At 39.5% G+C, this 21,932-nt stretch overlaps 2 protein-coding genes across 5 annotated transcripts in view; one reads left to right on the top strand and one right to left on the bottom strand.

Annotated features, from left to right (window-relative positions):
- DSC1 (desmocollin 1) overlaps window positions 1-21,932 on the top strand; it is a 361,845-nt gene that overhangs the window by 137,262 nt on the left and 202,651 nt on the right. The window lies entirely within an intron of this gene.
- Window positions 5,611-21,932, bottom strand: part of DSG1 (desmoglein 1) — a 42,174-nt gene continuing 25,852 nt past the window's right edge. The window contains exons 11-15 of the mRNA XM_060613514.3: window positions 14,981-15,328; window positions 13,214-13,347; window positions 12,811-12,883; window positions 9,737-9,945; window positions 5,611-7,745 (exon numbers count right to left, since the gene is read on the bottom strand). Coding sequence (XP_060469497.2) covers window positions 6,699-7,745; window positions 9,737-9,945; window positions 12,811-12,883; window positions 13,214-13,347; window positions 14,981-15,328 — 1,811 coding nt within the window. The 3' untranslated portion in view covers window positions 5,611-6,698. The remainder of the gene's footprint in view (window positions 7,746-9,736; window positions 9,946-12,810; window positions 12,884-13,213; window positions 13,348-14,980; window positions 15,329-21,932) is intronic.

Raw genomic sequence — 21,932 nt, 5'->3', positions numbered from 1 at the left:
GCATCTATTACTGCCATGTAGCACACTATATATTTTCTTGTTTATTGTTAGACCTCCTTCACCCCACTCCCTATCCTGAATGTAAGGTCAGGAAAAGGAACTTATCTGTTTTTTTCCCTGTCATATCAATGCTGCTTGGCACAAGTGTTAGGCATTCATTAATTATCTGTGGAATGAACGGATGAATGAATGAATGAGTGGTTTGGTCAAGAAGAATTTCTGGGAAAATGGTACTTAAATTGCTACCTAAAAGATCAAAGGATATAACCATATGAAAATAAAGAGAAAATGTGCCGTACAGAGTGCATACCAATTGCAAAGCCCAAAGCATTTCCTTAATCCATTTCTTTTGCACCTTCTCCATTATAACTATCCTAGTCCAAACCACCATTATCTTTCCACCATCATCTTTCATACCAGGTCAGGTGGGTTCCTATAGGCTATTCTAGGACATGCAATGGAAAGCCATTAAAATTCTTAAAATAAGGGATTGGCTTAATCTAACTTACATTTTATGAGGCCACATAGGCTCATCTGTAGAAAATTGTTTGAAGAAGGCCAGTATGGAAGTAGAGAGACTATTGAAGAGACAGTTCAAGTAGGGTGGGGGCAGATGGGGTTGGAAGCTGTTAGATAGCTTGAGATATATTTTGGTTATAGAATCAGCCAAAGCCATTTGCACTTACCAATGGATGAAATGGAGGAGGGGGATATGAGGGAAGGGATGAAATCAAGGAGGAGTACTTAGTTTCTGTCTTGAGAAATGGATCAGTGGGGTCATATTTATTGGAACGGGGGATATTGGGAGAGTAAAAGTATGTTTAATTTTGAACATTTTAAAAGGGGCCTCGGGGTGCCTGGGTGGCTCAGTCAATTAAGTGTCTGACTTTGGCTCAGGTCATGATCTCATGGTTCATGAGTTCCAGCCCCACTTTGGGCTCTGTGCTGATAGCTCAGAGCCTGGAGCCTGCTTCAGATTCTGTGTCTCCGTCTCTCTCTCTTTCCTTCCTCCGCTCATACTCTCTCTCTCTCTCCTCTCTCAAAAATAAATAAATATTTTTAAAAAATTTAAAAGGGGACTTGATGGGGTCTCAAAGTGACATTGTAGAGTATTAAGAGCAGAGGTCATGGGGCCAAACTTTAGGGAGAACATCACCATTTAATAGTTGGGTAGATGGGGAAGAAACAAAACAGAATAAGAGAGAGAGGCCAATGAAATGTAAGCTATATCCTTAAAGGATGGTATAAAAGCCAAGAAAGAAAAGTGTTTCAAGGAAGAGAGAATAGTTTTTTTAGATTCTTCCCAGAGATTAAAAAAAACGAGGACAGAAAATTGGGCCATGTGTTTGGCAATCTATAGGTCTTGGACAAACTTGACAAGAGCCATTCTGGTGGATTGATGGGATGGGGTTGAAGTTTGATAAGGCATGTGAAAGAAAAGAAGGCATGTGTACATGACTCTTAAGAAGTTTAGTGAAAACAAACAAAAAATAAGTCAGGGAAGGGTGCTAATGAAAATGATCAAAACAGAGGAGAGAGAGAGAGAGAGAGAGAGAGATGATTTCAAAAAAGGGACTATTAGGGAAGGAGCAAAGTCCTTGAGCACAAGTGGGGGATTGTCTTTTTATATAAATAGGACACTAACTCCATTGTAATAGGGCAGGGGGTCCAAGTACAGGTGGATGTGTAGGCCTGGTGAACAATAGGATTAGGTCATCAACTAAGAATGAGGAGGAAAGAAGAGGTGTGGAAGTTTTGAAGACAGAGAAGGTATGGAGTAGTAATCTAGTATAATGAGATGGGAAGTCTATCAGAGAAGCAGGTAAGATTGTAGAGAAGCATTTGATATTAATCTGAGATTTGAGATTGAGTATTAAAAATGAAAAAAAAAAGTCAGCTTACTTGAATCACTTGTTTAGCTGTTTGTGTGAGGACAGAGATGGAGGGTGAAAGATTTGGGATATGAAAGGGGAGAGCAGGGCAAGGAGTTTGAAGGCATTCCCCAAGAGGCAGTGTGGTTGAACTCATGAAGCTTGATTAGACAACGAGGAACATGGGGTGGCAGATAGGGGAAAGTAGGAGGAGTCAAAACATGGCAGCTTTGATTGAAGTGGAGAAATTGCACAATCAGAATACTTCAGCACATAAGCTGGAAGAGTCAGGAGGAAGTGGTCAGAGGCTGTGAAGGCTGGAACAGGCATCCACAGAAGTGCCCTGCTCGGTAATGACAAGGCTGCATGTGGCTAAAGGAGGATGGGGAAAATGGGGGTCTAAGAACTGAGAATTTCAGGTGTTGGGTGTCATCCAGGTGGTCGCTTAAGTTACTGTGAATCCTCACAGGAGTTGGAAAGTTTACAGCAGACTGTGGGCCAGAATATGAGTCTTCAGTAAAAGCGAGGATATTGTTGGGCGTTCCGTGAATGACACAAGCGGAAGAGAGGGAGAGGAATACAAGCAGATCATACGAGTCTGAAAAGGGTAAGGTTTCATGTAAGATGAAGGTGATAGTGTTCTGAAAGTGGCATTAGGTGGGGGCAAAAAGTACTCCCAATAAAGATGGAAGGGCATGATTTTAAAGGCAAAGAAGAAGAAAATCCATTTTAAAAGAAATATAATGCTAGTGCAAGCAAAAATAAAAATTAGAGTATGAAAGAGAGAAAGAATAGTATGAAGATGCCAAAAGTATCAGAAGGAAGTTTAAAAGGCCAACTATTTATCACTTAATGTATTTGTGCGAGGCGGCTCAAGCCTGTGCTCTGATCTGCTGAAAAGCACTCTGGAGAGGAGGCTTCTTAGTAAACACAGAAGAAAAAAAAGAGCTAGAAAATGGAAAAGGAAAATAAGTTTTAAAGTGTGAAAATAAAATATTTTTTCCCTCATATGGGCTGAAAATAGTCATTAGACTTGATAACCTCTAATTATTCCTTACAGTCTCAACCTCCCCACCTATACAATTCAGAAAAGATCATGGAGGCATACCAATCATTTTATTGCTGTAAATATGTCTTTGGAAATTACAGACCGACTTGTAATAGCCAACGGAGGACCAAGCAAGGAACTAGCACCAAAATAAACCAAGAACTTTTATATTGAAACCTGAAAGCACCTTGTTTTAAACATCACCAAAGATGAATATTAGAGTTTAAAAATACTTGTAAAATAGCAAAAGAAAAATAAGTTAGACTAGGTACAGCTTGATGATAAAGTGTTTAGTAATTCAAATATAATCAAATGGAAGGAATATAGACAAACAGTAGATTATTCCTTGTTTTAAAATTCTTTGATGGATAATAGGTTGATACATTCATGCGTTTGTCCTAACATAAATTGAACAATCTAGAACTGGAAGGCAGATTCTATTTAATGGGGGCTAGTAATCTCTGTGGACTGTGTACTGCAGTGCAAAGTGAAGTAATCTTAAAAATACCAGAAATCTTACAAAAGGTTGCAATTTATTAAATAGGCATGGGAAAACGTGGCTAATACTTCTAAAAGTTTGTTTTGGGTTTCGAGTGTCTTTCTTAATACAGCCATGACTATTTTAGCCAATGATTATAAAACCTTTACCCAAGTCAAAGGGTATCATATGTGTTATACCCTGGTTGACATTCAGAGGTTGGTATAAATTCAGAAATTAATTGGGTATGTAACTAAAAACATCCAGGTTGGAGTGTGAATATGTACGTTTTGGAGCTATATAGTTAAAATTCTGTTAAGGAACTACATTGAGTGGAGATTATAAGGCTAAAAACTATATGCAAATGTAGAATAGGTGTCCAGATGAAGGCCTAAAAGTCTCCCCAAATAGATAATTTTTCCGTAAATTTTTGATGTGTATACAATTACATCAGGTAATATACATAGAAGCTAATAATATATAGCAGATATAACTGGGATTCAGTGTCAAAATTAGCTAAAGATGGCGTTTCGGTTGATATTAAATTATAAAGTATTTATGATCCAATAATTTTTGACCCGAAGTACCACCTCTTTAGAAAGTCAGATGTTTTATAAACATTAAACACACTGTTTTCAAATTATATACACATAATCTCTAAATTGCTGTTTCTTCCTTTTCTCTTTTGTTGAGAGCATGTTGATCTGGTATTCAGCTTGCAATATAGATTTGAATTATAACGATTCACCTATAAAATAACTTCCATATCTTAGGTCTGTAGAATGACCTATGGCCCATGAGTTAGAGTAAAGCATGTACAGAGTAGAGCTAATTTCTCCCCCAAGGTTCTTTATTGAAAAAATGACGTGCCTTTAAATGATTGTTAGAATCGTATCTTTAAAAAGATAATTTTAAGACTTAAGAATAAAGAGTTAGAACATCAGTGTGTAATCCTGAAAAAAATTTATTTGAAAGTGGCTTCCTAGAAAGATCGACAACTAATACTGTCATTTTTTATATCTCCCATGGTTTTATGTAACTAATGGATCTTAATAACAACAGTTATTAAAGATGGTCAATCTAGCATTCGTTAGACAACCTAAAAAACTTTCTTGGAAGATATCAGGAATCTTTAAAAACACTTCTGATGATATGTCAAATCAAATTCTTTTTTATTGATTCTTTTTTTATTAATTAACTAATAACTAACTAGCAATTATTTTCCTTCAAACTCCTGGACCCAGCTTATCTCAATAAATGCCTTTTGACTTTATTTCTGGAAAGATTCCATCATTAATGGAAGACCCCCCAAATGGGAGAAAGAAATAAAAGAAGAGTCCCTGTGAATGACTTTATTTACACCTCTGTATTTGGGCATGCTACACATTATCAACATTTCACATAGTCTACGTATGGAATAGGATGTATCTTTTGGCTTTGAAAGTATTGACACCATCTGCTATAACACTGAGAAAAATAGCTCTAATAAAATAGTTCACTCCCTCGCCCCCTTTGACAAGTGTTGGAAGTTGAGTGACTGTTCTTTGATCTTGTAATACCCTGGGAAATTTGGGTCATTGGCGGGAATGATCCTTAAAAAATTTTGTCCTGTCAAGTTTCACTTTAGTGAGCTCACATTAACACTGAATTTAGAAAAGAGAAAAAAATTCCTCTAACTTGCTACAGTAAATTTACCCCTGTCTAAGAATGCTTTGATTCTATTTAGAGATTTTTAAACCAGGTAACACTATATAGCAAACACATAGAAATGACATACCATAAATAATACATTATTAAATTTTGAAGCTAGAAAAATATATCATACTGCATAATTTGGGAACTACCTATAAACTGGAGCATATATCAACCAAGAGCTTATTGACAAATCAAATCAGGGATATAACATTTACTCTAGTGAGAACATTTAGTTAGGGAGTGAGATAGACTAACGAAATGGGGTGGTTGAGAACAATTTCATTTGTATTAACACAATATCATCAACTCTGTTAAAAGTTTTTAATTGACCCCTTCAAAATAGCAGCAGAGGGTTATTTAAAAAAGTAAATTAAAACTATTAGTGGTGTTACTTTTACGCAACAATTCTAACTTTTCCCATTAAACATTTTACATGTTCTAAAAACTTCTTTTAGATCCCCTTAAAAAAATTTCCCCCAAAGCTTAACCATACTGCAGGCTTTTTTTTTTTCCACAGCTCAGCTTAAGTAAATTATTTTAACTTAGGAGATGTATAATAAAGAGCTGATGTGGATGAGTAACACTTATAAAACACACATCTGAAAATACAATGTGGTTTCCATCTGCTTCCTTGGAAGGCAATTTACCACTAAGGATGACAACCATGTCAGGTGTTACTTGCTTTGGTCAGAGAAGTACACTCGGCAAGTTTTCCGTTATTAGGTCAGCCACAGTTATAAGAAGGGGTACGATATCCTGCAACCTCACCAGCATGCAATATTTGTAAATCTTGCACCTTCCACTAAACACAAACTAGAGTCAGAAAACCTGTCTCCATGGGAATTTCAGCTGAAGCCCCATCTCAAGATTCAGGTTTAGACATTGCCAGTTTTCCCCAAACGAATCTTACCCGGTTGCCTTACGGAAGTAAGGTTTCTCTTACGGAAATTTCCTCCCAGGAAACGTTTCCTAATATGAGGTTTATTTTATCTAGTGCAGTTATTAAGCGTGGCGGCTTGTGAATTTGGTTGTGTAGTCAGACTTTTTTCTTTAACGGTTAATCATGGTCTGAATGTATGGTTGGATTTTTGTATCTATTATCTGTGAAATTGACAGGGTGCCTGACACGTATTTCAAATTCTTCCTACATACATGAGCACATATTGCATGTTTAGTCCTTTTTCAATATTGCGTGAGCTACATGGCAAGTCAAAACAGGGCAAGGAGAATTGTGCCAATTGCCGTCTTAAGGCCAGTGCTTTGCGTGACTCAGCTTAATTTATTCCATGTGCTGGAGATACATGACAGGCCACACAGAAGCAAAGAAGACCCTACAGGCCATATAGGCACAAAGAAGATGCTGTCTCAAGTTTTAGTTCACTGTCGCGATCCCATTAGTATTAATGTAAGAAAAAAGTTTACAAATGCTCAGGAGAGCTCTTGCCCAACAGCACTGTTTCCATCTATTTTTCCCATTGTGGTTTCTCACTTTGCTCCACGGTTTCTTAGCACCGAGTTGTGCATCACAAATCACATCGTTAGTTTTTTGGTGGTGGGAACTGGATCTGAATCACCATTACTGAGAACAAGTGTGCTGGGATCCTGGCTACTTCGTATATTGTACTGTACTGTATTTTGTGATTCGACTTCGGGCTGTACTAGGGGAGGCAGATCCAAGGGTCTGGCTAAAGTGATGGTCAGAGGAGCTCCTCATGTGGCCAATGGTGGCTGTCCCCCCCATGCTGCTACTCAGGCCCCCACCTCCTCCCAGGCTGCTCTGCCCAATGCCACTGCCACTTACTCCAGCTGCACTGCCAACCAGGCCACTGCCTCCACTTATCCCAGCGGGGCCACTAATTCCGCTCATGCCAGAGCCGGAAACAACCCTCTCTGTCACAATCACATTTTGGGCATTTGATAACTCAGGGTGTATACTTAGATTGCCCACCATGCCAGAAACTGGTCGGATGACTCTTTCTGTCACTACCACATTTGATGACTCTCTAGGATCAGGCATGGTCAAAGAGGTGGGTAGACTTGAACTTGGTGCTATTACCCTTTCTGTCACTATAACATTTGACCCATCTCTCAAGTCAGGCATCTCTAACATTCCATGCAGATCAGTGCCAGAGATTGGGCCAACCACCCTCTCGGTCACCACTACGTTTGCTGCATGTCGGTTATCATGAACATGGACAGAGGGCTTCAGAGTGCCAGAGGTGGTGTAAGATTCTGTCACAGTGACATTACCATAGCCCAGAGGATCAGGAATAGGCATAGGATGCTGTACACCAGGTCCTGAGGGGTAGGTGCTCTCAGAGATGACAGTTGTAGTGCCAAAATGTGGGGAGATGGGTGGGTGTCCACCAATGACGGGCTCTGTTCCCTGCTGAGGGCAGATCGGTTCGGTGCTCTCAGGTGGCCAAGAGGGATCAGGGTCTGGATATGGTTCAGCTTCTTTTCCCAGGCTGATATCTGCCAGCTTCTTAAATTTAGGCCCCAGTGTGTCCAAAAAGCTGTCGTCCACGTCTTCTCCGATGAAGCTACAACAGCCCACGGAGCCAGCAGGGGAACCTACACCTTCAATATCATATATGAGCAAACAGTCATTGGATGGGCGTCCTTCGTCTTCATCTGCATAAGCATATGCTTTCTGGATTTGCAGAGGGAAGAGAAAATGAAATTATGGATACATATTTAGCAATAATAGAAATCTTTATCCCTTTTTTTCTTCCAGGGCACTACCCAAAGAAGAATATATAAAACAAAATTCCAAGATGTTTTAAAAATCATTATATAATTGCTTGAAAGAATTTGGCTAGAAATTATTTTAGCTGTTATTCTGATAATACATTTCGACTTTTAAAATCATCGTAGGTGCACTTTAGATACAAAAGCACAAATAAAATATTGCATAAATTATTTTGTAACCAAGTTAGAAGAAGGTACTTAAAAGTCCTGAATTTGAAGTACACCAATCTTTTCCCTTGGTTTGTAGAAAAGAAGGTAGTTCATAGTTGTTTCAGGTTCATCCAGGACTGTGCTTTCCTTCCTTAATGGAGTGAATTTGGAGGTTCAGTGAAGATTTATTTGAATGTGGCTTTTTCAGCAAAACAACAGGAACATTTGACTCTGGCTCCATGCCATTTGGGGATTTAAAACTGAAGGTTTTTAGAAATCGGATCTCCTTCAATTCAAAGTGAAAGCCCACAGACATGTGCACCTTTATTTCATTTTTTATCATTTGTAATATTGGACCGCAAACTTTCAGGCTAAGTATCAGAAGTGCTTTTCTTAGCAAACCAAATCGTTGTGCCATTTCATTCAAAAATATTTTTTAGTCCTTACCATTTGCCAGACCCTCTATTAGGAACTTGGCAATACAGCAGTGAACAAAAACACTTGAAGTCTCTCTCTCATTAGGCTTACCTTGTACTAGGATGAGACAGACAACATATAAGGTATTTATCAGGAGGTGGTAAGTGCAGGGCCAAGGGATAGAGTGACAGAATAGCCAAGGGCAGCATCTCAGAAAATGATATTTGATCAGAGGTTAGAATAAAGCAGTGGGGGTAAATAAAGCACACAGTGTGTCCTGGGCAGGAGGAGTGGTAAGATGCACAAGTTTTGAGGCAGAAATATACTTTTCATGAAAATAACATTCATTTGTAGGGACATGGATAGGAAGTATTCCTGTGGGTTTCAACAACAGTTCTCTTATTATTATCTACTGCTATTTGAAAGGCTTTATCAGTGTTTTCTTTCAAGATATCAGCCACCCTCTAAGCCAATAGGAGAGTTAAAGAAAATATTTTAGGCCAGGATGTAGAAGGATGTAAATCTGTCAGAGATAAGACAGTTTCAGAGATAGGAAATCCCTGAAAGTTTAAGTAGTTACAGACAGTCTCTACCTGGGGATGGCAAAATTAATTCCTGCTTGTTCTTAGAATGTTATGCAAGGGTCTGTGGCTCTTGAACTCACACTTACTGAACGTTTACTATGTGCCTGGAACTGAGTTAGGTACTGGTAACATGATGTAGAGAACATATGGACAGGGCACTAAAAACTGTGGTAGACATATAAACATATTTTACCAATATAAATGGTATATTCTATAAGGTGTATACACAGAGCACTACAGAAATATAGATAAACATCAATTTTGTTTTAGACGTGAGGGTTAACAGTAAATACTTCAGAGAGGCAGTGTTATTTGAGTTGAGTCTTAAAAGATGAGTATGAGATAATGGATAAAATCATCCCGCGAGGGGCACAGCATAGGCGAAGGCATGGAGGGGAATAGACCAGTGTGAATGAGGCAAAGACATGTGGTATGTGGGATTGGTGGTAAGGAGTAATTGGAGATGAGGGAAGGGGTCAATTTATGAATAATCTTAATTGTCATGTTAAGGAGTTTGGACTTCATGCCTTGGACAAATAGAGCTGGGAGCCACTGGCTGTTTTTAAGGAGAGCAGTAAAGTGATCAGTTCAGAATTACGGAAATTTTATCCAGCAGCAGTATGTTTGTCAGGCATAGAATAGAGGCTGGGAAACTGCTAGAGCCCTGCTGGGGACTAGTGGCAGCCTGGAGTAGAGCCGGGGGCACAGGATGGAAAGGAAGGCATGGGACTAAAGACCTTACCTGACAGAAGTAACTTTCCATGAAGTTCATATTCAGACCTCCTTCTCTACATTCTCTCATAGAATTTCTTCTTAATGTTCCAGAATATTCTTGACATATCTCAGGTACTCCTGGTGTTTTAACTCCTTCTGTTAGTTCAAATCCTGTTGTTCTTTCTCCTCCTCCTAGATCTTGCATTTCTCTGCCGCCATACTCATTTGTGTAAACCCCTAAAGGTTGTTGATAAAATCAAGTTTAATTTCTCTAGTGTCTTGTAGACTAAAAATTGATAACTTTCTATAATGTATGGTTTCTTCATTTAAATCAAATAAAGACAAAACATAAAGAGCTGTAACTATGATATTGAGTTCAAAATAATATTATTAATCAGTTTGTTAATTTGTTAATTGTTTGATGTTAACTATTTGTGGTAATTGTGTCGTGCTGGAAGTGGTGCATAGAGGTTATAAAAACATATGCTTTAGAGAGTTTGATTTCAAATTGAGGAAGTCTGGGGGGGAAATACCGAAATTCTAAAAGTTAAATAGTATAAGAATACTCCAACATGTTAGAAGCACAGGGTGTCCAGAAGAACGCCCAAGAACCACTGGCTTCAGAAGAGAGGCCATGGCTGAGGAAAGGTTTACTTGGAGAACCTTGGCTTTCACTTGGATGTGATGCGTGGATAGAAGCTTGTTACAATATTCAAGGTAAGTTAGATAAAATCATGGGTCAGACTATAGAAGAGCCATGGAGAGGGAAAGTGTTGACTGTGGGATAAATGCCTCATGGCTTTAATATTTTAAAGATCTTGATTTTAGGGACAGTGTGTTTTTTATACTTTTATGACTCTGGTGCCTCTCATTGTGCTTTGTTCTAGATTTGTGTAAAGGTTTATAGATGTAATGAAGGGATAAATGTGTAAGTAAATCCTGATAGACTGATGATTTGACAAGTCTTGAGAACAGAGTGGGTGTCAAGGATAGGGAGATAGAGGGATGCCTGGGTGACTCAGTCGACTGAGCTTCTGATTCGTGATTTCAGCTCCAGTCATGATCTTGTGGTTCATGGTTTCAAGCTCCACGTCAGGCTCTGCACTGGCAGTGGGGACCCTGCTTGGGATCCTCTCTCTTCCTTTCTCTCTGCCCCTCCCTGGCCTGCATGTGTGCCCTGCCCCCCAAATAAATAAATAAACTTAAAAAAAAAAGAATAAAAAGATAGAAGAGTCAACCAGCTTCTGCTTTTGAGGTGAGGGGATGTTGGTGTCATTAACAAAAATGGAGACATTGGGAGGAGAGATAGGTTTAAAGGCTAGTGTGTCTAGTACTTTGGGTAAGGTACATTTCTACAAGCTGTGAGCATTCCTGTGCCTCTCCCGTTTTAAAGAGTTCAAAGTAGGGGGGCGCCTGGGTGGTTCAGTCAGTTAAGCGTCCAACTTCAGCTCAGGTCATGATCTCATGGTTCATGGGTTCGAGCCCCATGTCCAGCTCTGTCCTGATAGCTTGGAGCCTGGAGCCTGCTTTGGATTCCGTGTCTCCCTCTCCTCTCTGCCCCTCCCCAGTTCACACTCTGTTTCTCTCTCTCTCTTAAAAATAAATACACATTTGAAAAGAAAGAGAGTTCTAAGTAGGAAAGTAACGATAACAAGTTTGAAAAAGACTGAGAGGAAAAATAAGAGAATCACTAACTTTGTTTACTTTGAGAAAAGGCAAGATGGTACAAGTGTTTTCAAAGTTATGAAAAATTAAAAAAAAAAAAACCTTTGTTTTTACTAACATGGTAGCTATCCCTTTGCTGTAAAATTCTAATTGTTCCCTCATTTCTGCCTGTGAACTGGTCTACACCCCTGGTTTAAGGCGTGTCATAGTTATAATTTTGGTTAACGGTGTGCAAGGAAAAACTCCCATCACCTGTACACAGCCTCAGCTGAGAATGTGGAAAGATTCTGATGGTGTTTCATCCACTTACTTTCAGTTTAAGAAACCAGACAAGTCTTTTTAGGTCAACCTTTATGCTCATGCTGAGAATGGATGCAATTTTTTTCTTTGTCAAGATAGCGGCTAAGTCAGAGTAGTTTTGAATCATTCATGAATTGTGAAGGTAGATTTTAGCCTCAAGAAATGAGCACAGATCTATTTTAATTGGGTCATACATTGGGGAGTTTGGGTGGCTCAGTTGGTTAGGTGCCTGACCCTTGATTTCGGCTCTTGATTGAGGTCATGATTTCATGGTTCATGGGATTGAGCCTCACATCGAGCCCAGCGTTGAGCTCTGCACTGACAGCATGGAACCTGCTTGGGATTCTCTCTCTCCCTCTCTCCCTCTGCCCCTCCCCCACTTGTGCTCTCTTTCTCACTCTCAAAATAAATAAACTTAAAAACATTGGGTTGTATGTTAATTCTAATTAGTACAGTTGACCCTTCATGGGCTTGGAATGCAGATTTTTTTAATGAATAAGTTCAGTAATGTAAATGTATTATTTCTTTCTTATGATTTCTTAAAAACTATTTCTCTAGCTCACTTTATTGTAAGAATACAGTATTATATATATATTATATATATATATCCATATATATATATATAATATATATATATATAATGCAAACTATGTGTTAATTAACTGTTTATGCTAGCAGTAAGGCTTCTGGTCAGCAGCAGACTATTAGTAGTTAAGTTTTGGGGGAGCCAAAAGTTAATACTTGTATTTTTGACTGCACAGGGGTCGACATCTCTAACGCTGTGTTGTTCAGGGGTCAACTGTATTTTTTTGGACCTGGACCAAACTTGACTTGTGGCTACATTTCAGTTCTTCTCTCCTGTTTGTAGAGGTCCTAATAAAGTCGTCTCATAAGTGCTCTCTAATCATTGAGGAAGATTTTAAAAATTCAACATATAAAAATAATAATTACTATAGGCTTTTCCTTACCATTGAATCTGCAAATTAGTCATTTAAAAGTGAACGATAGAAATAATTTTAAAGATTAATAAGATAATTGAGAACTGATATGGTATGCAAAGACAAAACAGAATTCCTTCTTACGCCATTTGAGCTGTTAAAATTAAAAAAACAAAACAAAACCCAAAAAACTTCTTACCTGAGGTGTCAATGCATTCAATCAGATTTCCATTGCTAGGTAGTACCGGTGGTACACAGACAGTGGGTCCACTCTAAAAGACAAGAAACATTTCCCCATTTTAATGGCTCTTTTGCTTCTATCATTATACTTTGGGTTTGTTCTCAAGTTACCTCAGGTTCTAAAAGAACACTATTTATGAAACTTCTGAAATCCATTTAAAACCTGAACCTCATTTCGAAAGCCTTTCCTGGTTACTTCCATCTGATTTCGATGTACCTTTGATTTCTCTTCATTTTCCACATTGGCTGTCCCAGAGCGAAGAACAGCACCGACCACAAGTGATGGCCAGCGTCTTGGCTCCAGTGCATGAGGGTGAGTGTCGGTGACTGCCAAAGGCCATTTCTTACAAGTTAGCACTTACTATGGGAGGCGGCTGTGGTCCTTCTACTGCCCATGAGTGAATTGCTCCATCTGAACATTCGGGGACAGGCTCAAAGCCAGCGCCCCCACGAGGGGCGCCGCCGCAGTCACAACAGATCAACAAAAACGGGACCACTGATGGGGAAAGGATAGGAATATTGGAATCAGCCGCAGAGCCACATTAAAATAAAACAACTTGCTTTTTATGATTAAATTTGAACCTCTAATAGAATGGCACTTGATTTTAAAATTACTATGAAAGCTTCAGAAAACAAACTGATGGTCAGTTACCAAAATCAGTGCGAGCTTCAGTATTCTAGACTGTGATCAACTTTTTAATTTGTTATCTAGTATTCAAATTATAGATATTGTTACACCGTGAAAACAGATGAGTCTTTTTGCTGTCATTACTCAGGAAAATATTAAAGGAGACAAAAAGGAGAGCTGCAGAGAACAGACAATGTGTTTGAGTCTTTGTGTTCCCTCCTCCATGCCTTTATTTTTTTCCTTTCACACATGCATGCTTTTTTTATTTCAGCAGTAAAATCTTACCCATGCTTCAAGTAATTATTCCCTAAAGACTTCCCCCACATGGAATTTTTTCTTGAATTTATTCACACACAAATAGAGAATATTATGCTACCTAACAAGGTCTTTCTGGTAATCATTTGGGTTTTCTTATTCATTTAAATAAGTTTCTAGCACGGAGTTTTTTATATAATATAATCTTGATAAATGATTTGGAATGAACGGATGGATGAAGTAAAGGCTATATAAGTCGAAAATATGACAAAGGATGGAAAGAAACAATAAGCAAGGTAGAGAGGAAGGAACATAGTAAGGATAGTAATAAGGGGAGGGATAGTAAGAGAGGGGAAAAAGAAAGAAAGGAGGGAAAGAATCCTGTATATTTCGCTTTCTTGAAAATTTGCTGGGTTTAGAGATAGCTTTGTATCTAGGGGTATTTGACCCCAAAGCCCATGCATAATTTTTAAATCTGTTACCAACTACACTACCCAAAGGTAATCAACAATATAAAAAACAAGCTCAAAGTGAAAGTCATCTATTACTTGCAGTAGAGATAAACAATGCCTGAGTAATTAAGTTACTTTTATAAAGTACCTAATTTTAGGGGTGCCTGGGTGGCTCAGTTGGTAAAGCGTCCGATTTCGACTTAGGTCATGATCTCACAATTCGTGAGTTCGAACCCCGTTGGGCTCTATGGGGACAGTTCAGAGCCTGGAGCCTGCTTTGGATTCTGTGTCTCCCTCGTCTCTCTGCCCCTCCCCTGCTCATACTCTGTCTCTGTCTCTCTGTCTCTCAATAAATAAATAAAGAAGCATTATAAAATACTTAATTTTAAAGTTTTAAAATGTTGGTTAATAATTACTATGGCTAAAAAAGTGAAATTAGAGAATTAGCTCTTCTCATAAATTTTATGTTACATTCTGCAAGTTTGCTTTTTCCGTGTAGCCTTTTCTGATTGTTCGGATCTTTTCTGATTGTCTTCTTCACTCAAATAGCAGTCTGAACCTGCCTGTTATGGCACTTTCCCATTGCACTGAGATTGAATGCAAGGAACTTTTTGTCCTCCATTGCACTTTGACTTTCTTATCTTATTAACCCAACAGCAAACAGGCATTTCTTGATACGTGCACAAAATAAGAATTTGGAAAGTACCTTTCATCAAAGGATCAGAAAGCTTATCTCCTCCCCATAATTTCAGGGGAGGGGGATGCCTATGAATAAGATTGTTAAAAGTACTTACATCCTAGGACCAAGAATCCCATGATGAGTAGTCCAATGCCAGCAGGACCAAAATGGACATTATCTAAGGGATTTCTCTGGTAACCACTACCTGGTCCGTCATAGGTGTTGCCGTCTGTATTGGTACCACCGCCGTAATCAGTGGAAGTTTTGTCGGCTGTGTTAGTACTGGTGTCACCTCCGGTGTCACCTCCGGTGTCACCTCCAGTGGCACCTCCAGTGGCACTTCCACCGCCGTCATTTCCACCGCCTTCAGTAGTGGTTCCCTGATTACTTTTATCTTCATCTTCCCAGCCGGAACCGTCGAGGTTAATATTAATTGTTCCAGTACAAGTTCTTTGAAGAGTATCTGTAACAAGATTTAAAATGGAAGAAATATCTAATACACATACTGTAATAATTGTCAAACAACACAAAGCCATTTTTTGAATCAATAACTTATTTCAGTGTTTTTCTTCTCATCAATTCAGTAACTTCCCAAATCGTCTCTTGTTTGTGACTGAGTTTTTAAATAAGACAAAGATGAATATTTAAAACAAATTTTTTTAAAATGTTTACTTACTTTTGAGAGAGAGAAAGAGAGAAAGAGAGAGAGAGAGAGAGAGAGAGAGCTCGAGTAGGGGAGGGGCAGAGAGAGAGGGAGACACAGAATCTGAAGCAGGCTCCAGGCTCTGAGCTGTCAGCACAGACCCCCACATGGGGCAGGAATTCATGAGCTGTGAGATCACGACCTAAGCCAAAGTCGGACACTTAACTGACTGAGCCACCCAGGACAACCCGAGACCAAGGTGAATATTAGTGCTCTCCTGAAAAAACTGTCCCATACGTTGAGAAGCATAAACAATAAATGCCATGTTATGTATTTGCCAGTGGTGTGTGATAAGCCACAGTGGAGGCATTTTTAGACAATGTTTTACACACTTCTCGATATTTTAGACCTAGATTTTATTTGTTGTTTAACGGTCTTTCATTTTTTTTTTTTTTTAAGTTTTTATTTAAGTGTTCTCTACACGCCATGTGGGACTTGAGCTCCTGAACATGAGATCATGACCTGAGCTGAAGTCAGATGCTTAACCGACTAAGTCACCTGGGCACTGTTGTATTATCTTTTAACCTTAATTATAATGCCTAAAATTTGTTACTTGTTTATGTTATATTGACAGATCATATGGCTCATTCCATTTTATATTTTTTTAATTTGCATTGTGAGAATTCTTCCATACGTCAATAAACTTTTCATTATATAGTTTTTTTATGGCTACATAATTTCACATCAAGTGGACCATAGTTTACCTACACATATTACCTGTTAATTATTATAGATAATGCTATAATTAACATCTCTGTACATTCAGACTTTTATAGTTAGGACTTCTAAGATTATTAAAATTAGGTAAACACATAGGAATGATTTTGTTTGAAGTCATTGTTTTTTATCTCTATGACAGAAATGTGAGCTCTGTGTCAGACTTTGTTCATTGATATAACCCTAGAACCTGGCACAATGGCTGGCATTTCATCAGGATTCAATATATAGTTTTTGAATAAATGAAGAAACATAACAGAGACAAGTTTAAATTTAGTCTATCCAATATCAAAGCCCATGCCCTTTCAGCTCAGCTGTGCTGATTCTGCTATTGCTGTTGTTTTTGTTGTTATTTTTATCATTATCATTGCATACACTACTTATAAGTTTGCATTTTTTGAAGACAAAAGGAATGCTCTCTATTTTCCATAAGTCTAATAATTTCATAAGCAGAAGTTCCAGTTTCTTCATGTATCTAATTAAGCTTGATGTTGGCTGTCTGCAAAAGGAGTAAAGTAGCAATTGCTTAAGATAATTTCAGCACTGAATCAAAACAAGTTTTATCGGAAGTGCCGGAAGATGGCGGCCTAGGAGGACGCGGGGCTCACAGCGCGTCCTGCCGATCACTTAGATTCCACCTACACCTGCCTAAAGAACCCAGAAAACCGCCAGAGGATTAGCAGAGGGGAGTCTCCGGAGTCAAGCGCAGACCAGAGGCCCACGGAAGAGGGTAGGAAGGGCGGCGAGGCGGTGCGCGCTCCACGGACTGGCGGGAGGGAGCCGGGGCGGAGGGGCGGCTCGCTGGCCAAGCAGAGCCCCCGAGTCTGGCTGGCAAAAGCGGAGGGGCCGGACAGACTGTGTTCCCACAGCAAGCGCGACTTAGCGTCTGGGAGGTCATAAGTTAACAGCTCTGCTCGGAAAGCGGGAAGGCTGGAGGACAAAGGGAGGGAGAGCTGCTGAGCCCCCGGACGGCAGAGCTCAGCTTGGCGGGGAACAAAGGAGCCAGCGCCATCTCCCCCGCCCATCCCCCAGCCAAAATCCCAAAGGGAACCAGTTCCTGCCAGGGAACTTGCTCGCTCCGCGCAAACACCCAACTCTGTGCTTCTGCGGAGCCAAACCTCCGGCAGCGGATCTGACTCCCTCCCGCTGCCACAGGGCTCCTCCTGAAGTGGATCACCTAAGGAGAAGCGAGCTAAGCCTGCCCCTCCAGCCCCCGTGCACCTTGCCTACCCACCCCAGCTAATACGCCAGATCCCCAGCAACACAAGCCTGGCAGTGTGCAAGTAGCCCAGATGGGACACGCCACCCCACAGTGAATCCCGCCCCTAGGAGAGGGGAAGAGAAGGCACACACCAGTCTGACTGTGGCCCCAGCAGTGGGCTGGGGGCAGACATCGGGTCGGACTGCGGCCCCGCCCACTAACTCCAGTTATACACCACAGCACAGGGGAAGTGCCCTGCAGGTCCTCACCACGCCAGGGACTCTCCAAAATGACCAAACGGAAGAATTCCCCTCAGAAGAATCTCCAGGAAATAACAACAGCTAATGAACTGATCAAAAAGGATTTAAATAATATAACAGAAAGTGAATTTAGAATAATAGTCATAAAATTAATCGCTGGGCTTGAAAACAGTATACAGGACAGCAGAGAATCTCTTGCCACAAAGATCGAGGGACTAAGGAACAGTCACGAGGAGTTGAAAAACGCTTTAAACGAATTGCAAAACAAAATGGAATCCACGATGGCTCGGCTTGAAGAGGCAGAGGAGAGAATAGGTGAACTAGAAGATAAAGTTATGGAGAAAGAGGAAGCTGAAAGAAAGAGAGAGAAAAAAATCCAGGAGTATGAGGGGAAAATTAGAGAACTAAGTGATACACTAAAAAAAAATAATATACGCATAATTGGTATCCCAGAGGAGGAAGAGAGAGGGAAGGGTGCTGAAGGGGTACTTGAACAAATTATAGCTGAGAACGTCCCTGAACTGGGGAAGGAAAAAGGCATTGAAATCCAAGAGGCACAGAGAACTCCCTTCAGACGTAACTTGAATCGATCTTCTGCACGACATATCATAGTGAAACTGGCAAAATACAAGGATAAAGAGAAAATTCTGAAAGCAGCAAGGGATAAACGTGCCCTCACATATAAAGGGAGACCTATAAGACTCGTGACTGATCTCTCCTTTGAAACTTGGCAGGCCAGAAAGGCTTGGCACGATATCTACAGTGTGCTAAACAGAAAAAATATGCAGCCGAGAATCCTTTATCCAGCAAGTCTGTCATTTAGAATAGAAGGAGAGATAAAGGTCTTCCCAAACAAACAAAAACTGAAGGAATTTGTCACCACGAAACCAGCCCTACAAGAGATCCTAAGGGGGATCCTGTGAGACAAAGTACCAGAGACATCACTACAAGCATAAAACATACAGACATCACAATGACTCTAAACCCATATCTTTCTATAATAACACTGAATGTAAATGGATTAAATGCGCCAACTAAAAGACATAGGGTATCAGAATGGATACAAAAACAAGACCCATCTATTTGCTGTCTACAAGAGACTCATTTTAGATCTGAGGACACCTTTAGATTGAGAGTGAGGGGATGGAGAACTATTTATCATGCTCCTGGAAGCCAAAAGAAAGCTGGAGTAGCCATACTTATATCAGACAAACTAGACTTTAAATTAAAGGCTGTAACAAGAGATGAAGAAGGGCATTATATAATAATCACAGGGTCTATCCACCAGGAAGAGCTAACTATTATAAATGTCTATGCGCCAAATACCCGAGCCCCCAGATATATAAAACAATTACTCATAAACATAAGCAACCTCATTGATAAGAATGTGGTCATTGCAGGGGACTTTAACACCCCACTTACAGAAATGGATAGATCATCTAGACACACAGTCAATAAAGAAACAAGGGCCCTGAATGATACATTGGATCAGATGGACTTGACAGATATATTTAGAACTCTGCATCCCAAAGCAACAGAATATACTTTCTTCTCGAGTGCACATGGAACATTCTCCAAGATAGATCATATACTGGGTCACAAAACAGCCCTTCATAAGTTTACAAGAATTGAAATTATACCATGCATACTTTCAGACCACAATGCTATGAAGCTTGAAATCAATCACAGGAAAAAGTCTGGAAAACCTCCAAAAGCATGGAGGTTAAAGAACACCCTACTAACGAATGAGTGGGTCAACCAGGCAATTAGAGAAGAAATTAAAACATATATGGAAACAAACGAAAATGAAAATACAACAATCCAAACGCTCTGGGATGCAGCGAAGGCAGTCCTGAGAGGAAAATACATTGCAATCCAGGCCTATCTCAAGAAACAAGAAAAATCCCAAATACAAAATCTAACAGCACACCTAAAGGAAATAGAAGCAGAACAGCAAAGGCAGCCTAAACCCAGCAGAAGAAGAGAAATAATAAAGATCAGAGCAGAAATAAACAATATAGAATCTAAAAAAACTGTAGAGCAGATCAACGAAACCAAGAGTTGGTTTTTTGAAAAAATAAACAAAATTGACAAACCTCTAGCCAGGCTTCTCAAAAAGAAAAGGGAGATGACCCAAATAGATAAAATCATGAATGAAAATGGAATGATTACAACCAATCCCTCAGAGATACAAACAATTATCAGGGAATACTATGAAAAATTATATGCCAGCAAATTGGACAACCTGGAAGAAATGGACAAATTTCTAAACACCCACACTCTTCCAAAACTCAATCAGGAGGAAATAGAAAGCTTGAACAGACCCATAACCAGCGAAGAAATTGAATCGGTTATCAAAGATCTCCCAACAAATAAGAGTCCAGGACCAGATGGCTTCCCAGGGGAGTTCTACCAGACATTTAAAGCAGAGATAATACCTATCCTTCTCAAGCTATTCCAAGAAATAGAAAGGGAAGGAAAACTTCCAGACTCATTCTATGAAGCCAGTATTACTTTGATTCCTAAACCAGACAGAGACCCAGTAAAAAAAGAGAACTACAGGCCAATATCCCTGATGAATATGGATGCAAAAATTCTTAATAAGATACTAGCAAATCGAATTCAACAGCATATAAAAAGAATTATTCACCATGATCAAGTGGGATTCATTCCTGGGATGCAGGGCTGGTTCAACATTCGCAAATCGATCAACGTGATACATCACATTAACAAAAAAAAAGAGAAGAACCATATGATCCTGTCAATCGATGCAGAAAAGGCCTTTGACAAAATCCAGCACCCTTTCTTAATAAAAACCCTTGAGAAAGTTGGGATAGAAGGAACATACTTAAAGATCATAAAGGCCATTTATGAAAAGCCCACAGCTAACATCATCCTCAACGGGGAAAAACTGAGAGCTTTTTCCCTGAGACCAGGAACACGACAGGGATGCCCACTGTCACCGCTGCTGTTTAATATAGTGCTGGAAGTTCTAGCATCAGCAATCAGACAACAAAAGGAAATCAAAGGCATCAAAATTGGCAAAGATGAAGTCAAGCTTTCGCTTTTTGCAGATGACATGATATTATACATGGAAAATCCGATAGACTCCACCAAAAGTCTGCTAGAACTGATACATGAATTCAGCAAAGTTGCAGGATACAAAATCAATGTGCAGAAATCAGTTGCATTCTTATACACTAACAATGAAGCAACAGAAAGACAAATGAAGAAACTGATCCCATTCACAATTGCACCAAGAAGCATAAAATACCTAGGAATAAATCTAACCAAAGATGTAATAGATCTGTATGCTGAAAACTATAGAAAGCTTATGCAGGTAATTGAAGAAGATATAAAGAAATGGAAAGACATTCCCTGCTCATGGATTGGAAGAATAAATATTGTCAAAATGTCAATACTACCCAAAGCTATCTACACATTCAATGCAATCCCTATCAAAATTGCACCAGCATTCTTCTCGAAACTAGAACAAGCAATCCTAAAATTCATATGGAACCACAAAAGGCCCCGAATACCAAAGTAATTTTGAAGAAGAAGACCAAAGCAGGAGGCATCACAATCCCAGACTTTAGCCTCTACTACAAAGCTGTCATCATCAAGACAGCATGGTATTGGCATAAAAACAGACACATAGACCAATGGAGTAGAATAGAAACCCCAGAACTAGACCCACAAACGTATGGCCAACTCATCTTTGACAAAGCAGGAAAGAACATCCAATGGAAAAAAGACAGTCTATTTAACAAATGGTGCTGGGAGAACTGGACAGCAACATGCAGAAGGTTGAAACTAGACCACTTTCTCACACCATTCACAAAAATAAACTCAAAATGGATAAAGGACCTGAATGTGAGACAGGAAACCATCAAAACCTTAGAGGAGAAAGCAGGAAAAGACCTCTCTGACCTCAGCCGTAGCAATCTCTTACTCGGCACATCCCCAAAGGCAAGAGAATTAAAAGCAAAAGTGAATTACTGGGACCTTATGAAGATAAAAAGCTTCTGCACAGCAAAGGAAACAACCAACAAAACTAAAAGGCAACCAACGGAATGGGAAAAGATATTTGCAAATGACACATCGGACAAAGGGCTAGTATCCAAAATCTATAAAGAGCTCATCAAACTCCACACCCGAAAAACAAATAACCCAGTGAAGAAATGGG

The sequence above is a fragment of the Panthera onca genome, chromosome D3, assembly GCF_046562875.1.
Source record: "Panthera onca isolate mPanOnc1 chromosome D3, mPanOnc1 haplotype 2, whole genome shotgun sequence".
Classification (NCBI taxonomy): domain Eukaryota; kingdom Metazoa; phylum Chordata; class Mammalia; order Carnivora; family Felidae; genus Panthera; species Panthera onca.
Note: the sequence above shows the minus strand (reverse complement) of the source record. Positions and strands in the feature narration are given on the sequence as shown.